Source organism: Corvus brachyrhynchos, unplaced genomic scaffold, assembly GCF_000691975.1.
Source record: "Corvus brachyrhynchos isolate BGI_N302 unplaced genomic scaffold, ASM69197v1 scaffold331, whole genome shotgun sequence".
NCBI lineage: Eukaryota > Metazoa > Chordata > Aves > Passeriformes > Corvidae > Corvus > Corvus brachyrhynchos.
The window spans coordinates 72,690-86,367 of record NW_008237229.1 but is presented as its reverse complement, the minus strand read 5'-3'; the positions used below and the strand labels follow the sequence as shown (position 1 = coordinate 86,367).

At 41.1% G+C, this 13,678-nt stretch overlaps 1 protein-coding gene across 1 annotated transcript; it reads right to left on the bottom strand.

Moving 5' to 3' along the window:
- Window positions 1-350: 350 nt before the first annotated feature.
- LOC108445473 (protein SOGA3-like) lies at window positions 351-2,346 on the bottom strand. Its single transcript, XM_017729432.1, has 2 exons — window positions 2,095-2,346; window positions 351-605 (listed from the first exon to the last, which is right to left on the bottom strand). Exons 1-2 carry the CDS (start codon window positions 2,344-2,346, stop codon window positions 366-368), a joined length of 492 nt encoding a protein of 163 aa, XP_017584921.1. The 3' UTR covers window positions 351-365.
- Window positions 2,347-13,678: the final 11,332 nt, after the last annotated feature.

The following is a 13,678-nucleotide window of genomic DNA, read 5'->3' as shown; positions in this document are numbered from 1 at the left end:
CCACCACTGAGGAGTACCAGCCAAAACAGTGCCTTGCCTATCTGAACCCTGCTCTCAGAGACAAGTCATGCACACCTCATTTGACTTTCAAGTAGGTGGAAGTCCCAGTCTGTGTAAAGAACAGCCAGAGCTAGCTAGCTGGAGTCAAATCAAAGATAGTTTTGCTCCAGCAGGGAGAGAGTTTTTAAGGAGACAGTTGAAAATGGGACAGAAGCCCTGTGAGAAGCCCTAGACAAAAAAAGTGGAGAATCACTCATCTACATCTCTATTGATTCTAAATTACCGATGACGTATCTGGGACATATAACAAAGCAGACCTTTGGGGCAATTGTACAAGCAATATCAGCAAGCATTTCATGTACAAATTAGTCTAAGACACCTGTGTGCCAAATTTCCATTCTAATCCAGCAATACTGCTCTGCATGGCTTTTCTGACAATTGCTTACCTCTTTTAACTTGTCCAGCTCATTTTGCAGCGTCTGCTTGGATACTTCCACCTCAATGATTTGCTGCCGAAGGACTTCATTTTCGTCTTCTGCTTTAACTCGTTTCTCCTCCACACTCTCCAGCTCATGGTGCAGTCTGACAGAAACATCTTTGGCTACCTGGTCAAAAGAGCACAGATGCATGAAGATTATCCGTGAGGAGCAACAGCTACAGTATGTCTCCTACAGTAAGAAGCATATTACAGCCCTAGACAGCCAAAAGATTTTTTAATTCAATTATGACACTGTTGATGGAACAGTCAAAGCCTTCCAAGTACCAAAATGAATATTCATTTCTAATAAAGAAATCCAGAATGGAAATATATTTGATTACCCATCTCCAGCTCCCTCTCCACATTATGCTAAGGCAAAGTCATGAACAGCGGGAGGAAACACGCAGATACCAAACCTGCCCATCAAAGTGCCAGCATACCACACAGATAAAGCCAAAGACAAGGAATTGTGCATAAAGCTGACGGGCCATCCATCAAAGCAACGTGTGTGCAGCAGTCCCATCCATGCAAACTTGCTGCTTTAGCAGCAATCACAGCTAGGCAAGAGTGATATGAAAGCACAGAAATATATGCCAGCTTAGGTTTTCTGAGTCCAGCCTAACAAGAATAGATATTTACTCCAAAAATGTTTGTAAAGGTGATACATCATACAACATGAGGAATTATGGAATTGCAAGGAATCAGTAAACCCAAAGCCAACTAACTAAAAACACTCAATATATCTTTCATTCAAATCTACGTACAAGATTTTTACAGAGTAATGTATCACTGCTACTGTTACAAGGTTATAAGCTGGTTTTCATCATAAAACAAAAAATTAGATCTGAAATTTTAAAAGGTTTGATGACTTGATGTTACTCTCATTTCCACTGCTGACAACAAATCATTCCAGTTTCAGAAGGTTTTACGTTTTACATTTTTAAGTACAACATTCTTAATAATTCCAGTTGTAAGCAGTCCTTCTCTACAGAAGATATTTTAAAAACAGCTACAAGATAGCAATATTAAGACGAGTTAAGCTAGATAAACATACAAAGCCTATACACAGTTTTACTTGGTTTTGATGGAAGCATTTCTGAAAGATACAAAAACTGTTTCAGTATGAATGTAATTTTTACAGGAATTTGTATTTTTAGGGACAAAGCATTTTGATTCTCTATCTGCCCTGCAAAAATATAACAGTCTGCTCCTGATACAAGTAACTCACTAGACTCTAAGAAATGCAACTTTGACTATTTTTTTCCAGTTACTTGGCATAAGCGAAAAGGAAGGAAACAGCATGAACTGGAAAAAGCGTATCAGGTCTTGTTTATGCAGTATTGCAAAGTGAAGATTTTCAGTAAAACCAATAAAACAAGACCTTTTAAATCTTTCAAATGCACAAATGTAACTTGACTGTATTTCTTTCATTTTGAGTCTAAACACATGGTTTTTTTGGTCACTGACACATCTTATGATGATGATGAGCTGAATATTTGTTCTCCACCACAGCAGTACGAAATTGGTCCTGACATTTGTTTCATGTGTCACACTCACTTCCACTGCCACATCACGGTCTGCTCTCTTTTGCTATGAATATGAATCTCTCAACCTACCTTTAAATCCTGTTCCAGGCTCCTAATGAGCTCTCCATCCACATGGCCTGTTTGTGCAACTTTCAAGCTTTTCTGTTCTGCTTTCCTGAGACGATATTGCAGAATGCGGCAATTCTTGTTTGCCCGGTCCAGCTCTCGCCGGAGCTCCTGCAGCTGGTAAACATCTTCCTCTAAATAGCTGTCACGCATTTCTTCCATTTCAGCCCGAAGTTCATCCAGCTCATCCTGTGAGAAGTCAAAACAGTGCTCCATCATACCTCTAAATCTCACCCGTGGGAGAAAAATAGGAAACATGCTCACTAGGATACCATATTAATGAAATGATACAGATTGCAACACGCAGCTCCAGAAGTCACAGGAGCAGAAGTTTTAACCCAACATTGAGTAATTATGCTGAACTAAATTAATGAATACTTGTCATATTTCTTTCAGCTGCTTTGATAATTAAAAACAAACCAGATGCTCATGTCTCCTGAAACTGATGACCTTCATTTTACCGTCTCCAATTAAAATTAAAAGCGCACAATACTTTACCACTGTTTGAACTGATTCCTTGTTTTACTTAGACTACAGTAAACCTACTAAAGCAAGTACTTCAACATCTCTGTGTGGCGTGTGCCTTTTTAACAGCCAACCCCTCCTAAAAATGAAATTTTCCCTTGAAAAATGTTTTACACAAAATACTGAACTGCTCCATATGGAAATGCTGTCCCATCTGAGCCTAACGCCATGCACTGGCTGAATGACACATGGGTTGTGTGCAGGAGAAAGTGGGCACACACATCTCAATAACAGGACTGCAGGAACAAAACAAAACCTGTGCCCCCGGGAATAACCTGCTCATTCTTTTCTGGGCATTATGAACTGTCCCAATTCCATGTTATACCATGAGTGGCACTTGCTCTCTAAAGTCAGATTAAAGATTTACAGCTGAACAGGATAAGCTCTATCATTGCCATTTGTTTAATCTGTGCATAACTGAAGCTCCACAGCTAGAACTGTTACAAAGGTCTTCCAAGCAGAGGGGTACAAGGTATTAAACTACTGCATGAGAGAAAAAAATATGATTCTACAAGCTTTAAACAAAGCTGGGGGGAAAAAATCAAGAAAAAGAGCCAGGAGGAAAATATTTGAAATTAACTATTAAATTTTTAATTGGTCTGTTTAAATTAGTGTTTGATATAATAAAGACCAAATTTTCAGTGGAAAACTTTGCTTAAATAAGATTCCAGGAGAACTTGCACTGGGGCTAGCTGCAGTGTGACCTCACTTCAGATCTCTAAATCACTCTTGAAATACCAAGGATGGCTGGAGATTATTTCACACTTGAAATACCAAGGGTGGCCAGAGAACGTTTCACACTTGTCTCAGGTGGAGAGGGCACTGCTATGAAGTCAGTACCCTTGACAAAGCTTCCCCTGCCCCTGGCTGAACCATCCCTGTCCAGTCCCTGCATGAACACATCTGCCCATACTCTCCTGGCAGTCCTCTCAGCCATTCCCCCTTCCCACAACCTAACCAGACTGACATATTAATCTTGCTTCATTGGAGATTTGATAACAATTGCAGGGCAGATCTTGTCCCTGAGCGTGGTCCTGACCAAAGGAAGATGGGTAGAACTTCTTTAGCCTTGTCAGTTATGTTAGAATTATAGCCTTATTCTTACCAACGTCCCATCCATGCATAAAAACACCAATATGGACCTATGGTTTAATTTCAGTTAGCTGAGCCAGCATAAATTTTGGGTATGCACAAGGCCTGTTATTTCCAAAATTACAACTCTGGGCTTATAAGAGAGGCTTTGCTCCACCAGTACAGCCCATTCAGTTCTCCCTGGATGCTCTGAAAGGATAAAGAAGTTTTCTCACAAGCCTACTATGTCACTGTACATTCTCAATACATTCAGATTTCTGCTGCAGGAGCATCCTGTCCCACAGTCTCCCTGGGACAAGTGCAGGAGCAGGATATTTGTGTGGACAGAGAAACTCAAGAGTTACTCCCCAGTGCGCTGGATCATGCTCACACCATACACTGTCTGAAAAGGAATAGTGTAAGCACTGCCATCGAGGTTACCCTTGCAGCAATAACATCCTCAGAAGTTCCAAACACATTAATTAAGCACAAACAGCAGACTTCAAGGAAGCAAATGAGCTCTGCAGACCAAATCCAGCAGGATTATTTCAAAACAATTGAGGGTCCAGGCCCTATCTACTCCTCAGGACACAGCCAAATACTCTGGCCAGTTTACAGCCATTGCACTGGTGAAGTTTTGATAAATGACGTATATTTTAAAAAGAAAAACATAGCAATGCATGCTTGATTGGATTGGGGACAAGACCTGTTTTTCTTTCCTGTGTACACACTTATCACGATGCTTCACATTTGTAGACACTTTCAAGAGCTAAAGTAAAAGTTTACCCAGTGAAGATAAGAGATGCAGAAGAAAATGTCAAGGTTTTAGAAACTGATTGGAGAGTAGCAGTGGCTTTTGAACCTAGGAAAAGGAGTACACTTGTGCATTTTCAGTTTATTAATGAGATATTTTGTCTAAGGTACTCATACCAAAAGTAGAATCGTTACCTGTCAGAGCTACCACAGCCCTATGGAATGAACAGGACCAGAGTCATTTTGTAGGGTTTGCCTTCAGACTCAGGTGTTAAATTTACCTCAACTAGATTTAAGTTCAATTAACTTCTTAATATCATCTTCAGAATGCTAATGTTAGGTTAGTAATTTGGTTCTAAATTCAAATTTTGAAACACAAATCCACAATAAAGAAAAACAACTGTCATCAACAAATTAATGGGATCTGGTTTATAATCTGATGTTTACATTTAAGAACTAAGCAATGGCTTTCATTTATAAAGTAGCCTGCAGTTATAATGTCATTGCTCATCTCTTAAACTTCCTTCTTATCTTCATCAGGTTTTGCTGTTAGCAAATCTGATTGGTTTCTAAAGACAAATAATAAACACTATTTGATCTCAAAGCATTTATTGCAACCAAACTTGGAAAGTGAAACTCACATAATTTTAAACAACCCAATCCCTGAAACACTCATGCCATTGAAACTGAACATTCCCAAACCCCGTCTGTGGGCATGGGAGTTCTCCCAGCTGTAAAAGTCACTCTGTCTCTGTTAGAGACTTGAGTCCAATGTCTTTCCTCACACCAAAGAAGTTCCTCAAAGAGTTGCAAGCATTGGCATGAGCCTCAGGAAATAGGACTGTCTTTAACCTCCTGGTAAAACCAAAATTTTCTCAATCTCCCTTATCAGCACAACTCTGATTTTGCAAGTCAGTGATTTTTTTTTTTTTTGCTATGCTTGCCTCTGGTTTTGATTATAAATACACAGTTCATTTTTCTCTAGTGTAATTTTGCAGATGAATTAAAATTTAGAATACAATGAAGGAAGCTGTACTTTAAAAATCTCACATGCTTCTCCTCTCAGATATTTTTTTGACGGAACAGACTTTCTTTTCCACAATTAATTTTTTTCCTACTCCCAAAATTTTCACATAGAAATCAAACTGTATCCAACTTCCTGTATTTAGAGATACAGCATCCTTTGGATGAGCTTTAAAACGAGGCAACATGAGGCCACAAACAATTTTGACTGTATAAGGAGCAGAAGCCTCACTGTACAGGCTGCATGCAGCATCAGCCCATTTTCTGCTGTATTGCTGCAGTGCTTGGGGCTTGAACCTAGAGAGGAAAAGACCCAAATTAAATCAGAGAGATTAAATATTTTTGAATAGCAACATGAAGTCCTATTTTTATATAATAAATATATAGAGAGGAACATGTCACCTCTAGAAAATCTGGCTCAGATTTTGTATGTCAGCACACCATTTTAGATACTGGGTTAACCTCTAACTGAACCATAACAGTTTAACTTTAGTTACAATAAAGACACAATCTTGCTTTTGATACAGGCCACAAGGCCAGTGACAAGGGTGTAGATGATTCCATCTCTTAGCAGCTGATTCTCTTTGGCAAGTATTTGTGATTCTGCTGTGGACCCTGAAACCGTATGTTAGTAGATCCTAAGTCAGAACTGCTACAATCACACCTAGAAAATCAGAACAGCTTAAACTCCCCTTCTAAAGCGATCCATGCACAGAAAATGAAGGAAGGTAATTTAAAGAAAGACCCATGGAAAGGGAAGTTGTAACTGAAACTGTGATGGTCCTGCTTACTAAACTGGCAAACTGCTGTTTTGAAGGAAAACATGTCAATCATTTGTGAAATCAAAGGTAAATGCAGCAAAGCCAAAACTCCCAGCTTGGTAGTTTGCAAAAAAAGTGATGCTCTGGCTACAAGGCAGATAGAAATAACAGATAAGCCAAACCCTTGACTTAATTAAAATGTATTGTTCTTACTACTATTATTATTGTGAGTTAGAATTAAAGCTCTTTCTCTCAGGAGGTATTGAGCTTCATACTGTAGAGTTTAATATTGTAAAACTGAAGAAAGAGATCAGAATAAGCACTTAAATGTAATTAAAACAAACAGGCAAGGAAGTGGCCATCCCTCTTTGTTCATCTAAAAATGGAGAGCTGCTCCCTTCCTTAAACAGGGAGGACCTGCTCCAGCACCCCAAAGTGGCAATTGAAATTGGGAGGTTAAGTGCTGGCATCAGAAGCTTCACTTTGTTGTGCATTCCTGAAGGGTGTGAAAGCCTCCTCTTGATCCCTTTTAATTTAATGGTAATTATGCTATTACTTTCAGTAAGAACAGCACGAGTCAGAGAGTCCTGGAAGAAAGAATATTGTTTAGGAAAAGATAAACTGCTTTTATTTCCCTATGTCACTCTGGTCATCAGAAAAAACGAAAGGAAGTCTGTTTTCTAACTGGCAGCTCTTTCCAAATTTGCAGTAGAAATCCCACTTCCACCAGCCCGAGTCCTTCAGCTTATGGTTTCACTTGGCCCAAATGACTTCCTAAAGGCCAGCTATTTGGGGTCTAATAGGAATTACCCAACTGAGAGTCACAGGGTGTCTGTATGGACACAGGGCCACACACAAATAGATGCTCTGTTTGCAGGAGTCCCCAAGACTGCAGTGCAAAAGCAACAGAATCAGGATTCCCCATTTGCCTGCCAGTGTACCAAGCCAATGTGAACTGGCTGAAAGGGGGAAAGACTTGTGTGCAATTTTCATCACTGTGTAGCCCAAATGCATACTGATAGGTCATTTTCTGTCTGTACTGTGCAAATTGAAGACTTGCCTGTCAGAAGAGAAGCCATTACCTCATTAATACATTTACTGATGTCATGCTTGTTTATTATTGATTTAATTATAATGAAGTATAATTAAGAACAAATTACAGGAATATGCCTTGTTTATGATTCTTTAAAAAAAAAAAATAGAGAGAGAGAGAGAAAGAGAGAGAAAAAGTCAGGCCATACAGCTATTACACTGAGTAACCCATACTCATCTGAGTCATTCCCACTGAAATGACCAGGAATACTTGCATAACTTATGGGCTCTGTCTGCCCAGCCAGTCTGGTTATGATCTGTAACAAGGTTTGAAAATAAATTTTCCAATCATCTCCACCAACTGCACACTCATTCTGTCCACAGAGCATGCAAGAAACGGATTCCTTCTGAAATAAAACAGAGACCTACACTCCAAGGGTGTAGCAAATGTGCTCCACTACTCGAGTCCTCTGGACAGCTTTAAAACATATGCAGGATGGGGATGTTTTGTTCAAGGGGCCAGACTAAATGCAGTCCAAAGCAAGACCACTAAACTGCAGAGGAAGGGTCATCTGCACCACTTGCATTTAGGTCAGCCTGCTGATCTACCTTCATTGAGATGAATTACTGGCTAAAATAGAGAAAGCTCTTATCTCAGAGCATGAATAGAGACTAAACAGTGGAACCCAACCATGCGTCAAAAAACCTTGAAAATTATTGTTAGGGAGAAATTACATGCAAAAAAATAGCATAAAAGATACATGGATACTGAATTCATTGCTATGTGAGTACAGTTATGCACACTAGCGAAGTCTTTAGGCTCCAGCGAATTAGAACACATCAGTGTTCAGAAGTTATATATTAAGTTGAAAATAACTGCAAACTAGGAAGACAAAAACACACAAAATCTATAAACAGTATAGTATTTAAGAAAATACAAATGAAGGAGGAAATTCAATTGTCTATCTAAAAAATATGTTTATTAATTTGGCCAAAAGTCATATTTATAGATTATGTCAGTACTGTTTTCTAAATAGAAAGCTATTTAATATACATTTAATCAAATGAGTGGAGAGTGGGGAAGGGAGGAAGAGTGGAAATTACAGTGGGTAACTGCTATTGCACTGGTGAATCCAGAGCTTCTAGAAAGTCCTTGATAAATCTAAGATTCATGAACTGTGATTTTACATAATCTCTGTTTTCATGTTTTAAATATCTCAAAGTGTCTATATGTAGGAGACACTGCTGCTGCTGCTAAGAAATAAACACATCCCCCATAGCACTTTACAGCAGAACTGCAGCAGGGATAAATATGCTCTAAAAGGCTTTGATTGGGAAGAAAGCAACAACCATTATTTTTGCCTCTTGCAAAATATGTTAATGAACCTGAAGCCCCTGGGCCCCTGATGTTATTATTTATCTTTCAAAGCAGACTACTTTACAAGTCACTCACCAATCCAACGTTGTCTGAAGCTTGTGCACAAGCCAAGATGCGAACTGAAAAGTCACAGGACCGTGAGCACCTGTTGACTTCAGGGCCGGTTCAAGTTTGCAGGATCTGAGAGCGAGAGCAGCATCTGGCAGCTTTTCTGCTTCATTCAAGCATTAGCTACAGTATTGTTTCAACACATATCCTCGGCTGGGGCTGGTGAAGCTGTTCGAGCACTCATCAATGGCAACATTGATAGCCTCTACTGAGGGCCACCGAGGCAAACTATTGCCCGGTGCATCACGCAGCTCATCCCCTCCAGGCAGGGTGGGGGCTGCCAGGGACACAGCTGGAGCTAACAAGGCACATGGCCTCGCTATTCTTCCCCCAAAGTGACATCTCTCTCGACAGCTGACCGTCCCTCCGGCTGAGCCCAGCCACCTGGGGTTGGTGCCCCGGGCCGGGTTGTCACCTTCCGTTCTCTTCGGGGCCACCAGTCGCCAGGTGGGAAAAGCAGCATGTCAAGCAGAGATAGGGGATGAGCTTTATTTTGCTAACCCTGGTAACCCTCACTAAATGGAAAAAAATTGGTGCCATCACTTGGCATCATTCTTGGTCTGCAAAACCCTTTGACATCCACAAATCCCCGCAGGTTAATAAAAGAAGCGGTAGAATTACTCCCCCTAAATTCAGCACAAGCCTACAACTCAAAGAGCTACAGTTTCAAGTGAGTAAAGAAATACAATGTAACCTCATATGACACACATTGTGATTTTAAACAAAAATGAACATAGTTTAGATGCATCAGAGTGGAATAAGGAGCCTGGAGTGGGCCCTTAGTCAATTTATATCCAGAATATGTCACAGTTACAAATGAATATAGAAAGAAAAAAAGACAAAGCAAGACAGTTATCTAATAAATCCCAGATAGTATATTTCTGTGCTAGTCCACACTGCAGCAGCATTTCTGGCATGTTGAACTTAGACCAGCACAGGCACAAACAGAAGGCCAGGTGAAGAAAAGCACAGCAAGCACCAGTTTTATTTTAAGGGCTGTGGGAAGTGTCATGCCTCATGTAGGAGGCTGCTTTCACATTATGGCTGTGAAGGATGCAAAGAGAAAAGGGGCGTGTGTTGTGACTAAAACACCACTGCTGTTTCTGCTAGCATGTTTATTTAATTAACACAATCTAAATTAAAGTTTGGCCGAGACAGAGCAAAAACATGCCTAATTGCTAAAATTTGGACCTTCTTCCTTAAGATCCCTCGCCCTTCAGAGGGCTCTATACCACAAAAGGCTTCTTTCCAAGCTTCCCAAGGAATCTCATAGTGAATGACACTTCTCCCTGCGCTGGACACTTTAAAGTAAACTTGAAAATCAACCACTTGTGTGGGCAGTATTTTGCTACTACTAACAGGACTGACTAGCAGTAACTAAAACTTTATCTACTACCAGCAGTTACCAAGGATCTCCTGGTCCTACAGAGCCGAGCGCCATGACAAAATTTCTCTCTTAGACGTCAACAAAGAAGTGATACCTTTTAAATGCTGCTGTAGTATTACAGTCTTCCCCCATAGGTAGCTGAAATAAGATCTTGCAAGGAATACATGAAACTGAAATCTATGATGAAATTTCACAGTGGTAGTAGAAGAGAGACTTCTCAATGTAAACATTTCTCCTCAGCCACTTCACCTACACGCTTAGCTTTGCAGCTAGTTAGCTACGGCTAGAGCCAAATTCTTATCTAAAGACAGTCCTGGAACATTATAAGGTGGAAACCTGATACCAGGTTAAAATCTGGCTCATGGTATATGAGATGTTCGCAGAAGCAGCAGCTTGCACTGCATTCTGGGAGACTTTCTGGTATTTATTGTGTAGAAACAAAAACAAATTATTGTGTTTGTTTTTTTTCTTTCTGGTAACACTTTAATCTCTAGCAATCTTTAGCACTAAGTCTGTGTGTGTGTGCGTGTGTGTATCTTCTATAACCTGTGTTACAGACACATGGAAGATACTCCTATATGAAAATTAAATTTCCCTGAAAAAGACTTTATTACGTGCACTTAGGGCTGCACTCCAGCTGCAGGGAGGGATAAGGAGGAGTGAAAGCTACAAAATTTGGCTTATGGCCATGCTCAGGAAATTAACAGCTTCTTCTGGGATTTATCTAATCATTTGTCTATTTACAGTTGACAGCATCCCTGTTATCCCTTAGCCCCCTCTGGAGAAACACAGCTCACTCCAATGCCAACCAAGAGAACTGCGTTGTAAATAACACACGGAACAAACCCACAAGTAAACAACTCAGACAATGCTGTGGTTTTAATCTGTAGATGTTTTTTATAGGTTTTCCTAGGAAAGGCAAATGAGGTTTGGGGATTCTCCTGATAATTTTTGCACCACTAGGCTGTCTCTAACCATTTTGAGAGAGGAGCAGAACTAAGACCTCATGCGCCCAGGTGGCCAAGGAAAGCAGACAACGTACTCGTTTCCCTCAGAAGAGGCAATAGTGTGAGCTCATGGCTTTCCAGGCATCAGAACATGCCCACTGAAGAAACCAGTCTGTATCATCACCATTCTGTATCATACCAGTCTCAGAAATACTTTTAGCATGAAAAAGTCACAATCTGAATCAAAAAAGCATTGGGACAAAATTGCTGTAGATGATGAAGACATCAAGGTGAAAGATCTGAAGGCACTGTTGCACAGGGTGCACATTGTTGCACATTCATTTGGAATGAAGCAGAATAAAGTTTACCTAAGCCTTGTCACTGGCAACTAGGTCCCATGATCACAGAGTTCCTCAGGTGGGACACACTAACAGGGGTCAGTCCTAGACAATTCAGACAAACTCTTTTCTTTCAGTTTCCCATAGTTAAAAATTACTTTCAGTATAAAGAAAGAGGGCTTGACACATACTTTGTAATGGGTTTAAGTATATATTACTCATATGCTTGTGCAAATCCTGTAATGCAAGGAGATGCTCCTGGACTTCATGCCTTCTAAAGGCAGTGCCAGTTACCTACTCCTTAAGCAATTCCTATTATCAATTCTGATTTCATTACATCTCCTCTTGCTTCTAGGCTGTCAAATAAAACAAAAGCTTGTGATAAAGGTTCTCTGTGCTGCTCATCTTTTTATAGACTATTACATTTCTCTACCACACTTCAGTTTCCCATCCAATGAGTGCTATAAAAGCTTTGCAATGAGCCAATAATTTTTATTGGTCTGGTTCTGGATTATCCTTTTCTAGATGACCAGCAGTGCCCCCAGTATTTCAGGTACACTCACTGACCTGTGTAACAGCTACAGTTCTATAAAATATTGCCAGCTTTTCTAAGTTAGTCTCTGTTCAGTTCCCACTGTAATCTAACAGTTTTTGCAGATTTTCATTGCTCCTTCTCTCATGATGCTCCCAAGTTAATGCAACACACTTAAACAGAAAAGTGCATTATTCTTCCCTCCAAGTGCTTCAGATTTTGAATATTAAGATTTTTTTTACCATCCTCTGCCTTCATCTTTCATACTTTCCTCAGGGGTTAACTTTATGATTAAGTTCTGTCTGATCTTTGCTGGACTTCACTTAATGTCATCTGAAAATTTTGCTGTATCATTGCTCATTCCGTTTTACAGTTCACTAAGCAGCACCAGACCCGGCAAAGAACCTTGCAGCACCCCTGCTGTTACCCTTTTGCTATGCTGAATATTGTTTCCTGTACCTTAGCCAAAACCCCTTAACGAGCCTAGCCTGTATCTTTAGCACCCTTCTCTCCCAAGGTTATACACCAAACTGCAGTTCTTATTCGAGTAAGAATCCTAGATTTACATGGATTTCCATGGTTATTTTGCTTGACAACAGGGTGTTTCCAAAATCAGGGAACAAAGATTTTTCTCACCAGAGGCAAACAGTGGCTGTGGTTACAGGATTATCTCAGTTTATCTTATTTATAGATCTCTATGCATGTAGCTTCTTTGCTCTGCCAAAAGATCGGATTGTAAGTACCAGTCCAACTAAAAGTTCCCACAGGTCAACCCAGCTCAGAGCTTGCCTGAATTTAGCTTTGCTTTTTCTCCGAGGATGGATTCATGCAGATGTACTTTTCTACCTGTACAAGGATGCAATGACACTTTTTTCTTGCTGCTCTTGTTGTTCTATTAGTACTTCACAGCGAGTGGCTTCACTTTCCAGTGATAAAGTAACACAATAAGCAGAGCACATAATGCTGCCATCCTTTCCACATCAAATGAGGGAACCTATTCCTTTGGCTTTTCTTAAAGGGTGATACTGAGGAAAACAGTTCCTGGAAAGCAAAGTCCTGCTAACCAGTAGAGTGTTTGCGGCGCTTTAGAAAGAGTCGGGGTTTGCTGAGCTACCACCACGTCAACCAAACGCAGCATTGCCACGGTACATGTTGCACCGGACTGACGTTCATCCAGCGCCCACAAACAGGGCTTTGCAGGGAGCCGCGATCATACGCTTATGAGCCCTTAAGCCGTGCCGCGGTCTCTCTTCGTGGGGGCGGGGAGTAGAGTGTTTGCGGCGCTTTAGAAAGAGTCGGGGTTTGCTGAGCTACCACCACGTCAACCAAACGCAGCATTGCCACGGTACATGTTGCACCGGACTGACGTTCATCCAGCGCCCACAAACAGGGCTTTGCAGGGAGCCGCGATCATACGCTTATGAGCCCTTAAGCCGTGCCGCGGTCTCTCTTCGTGGGGGCGGGGGAGGAGGGGGCCGAGGCGCCCGGATGGTTCTCGCTGCCTCTATTTCTCTCCCGCGGGTAAAATTTGGCATTTGGTCCAGCGGGGGCGGGGGGTTTCGCGGGAGGTGACTCCAAGCAGCGCGAATCCACTCGCCCTCCCCCCAGGCGCGGTCCCCGCATTCCCAGGTAGGAGGGGGCCGCACTTCTACCGCTGCCGCCCCCTTCCCTTCCCCGCCGAGGCCGGGCTCCG

What these genes read in the sequence shown, in the direction of transcription:
- LOC108445473 (XM_017729432.1), bottom strand. Translation starts at nt 2,346, where the DNA reads ATGGAGCACTGTTTTGACTTCTCACAGGATGAGCTGGATGAACTTCGG. An exon ending in GCCTGGAACAGGATTTAAAG is followed by an intron (nt 606 to 2,094) that starts GTAGGTTGAGAG and finishes TCTTTTGACCAG; the next exon opens with GTAGCCAAAGATGTTTCTGT.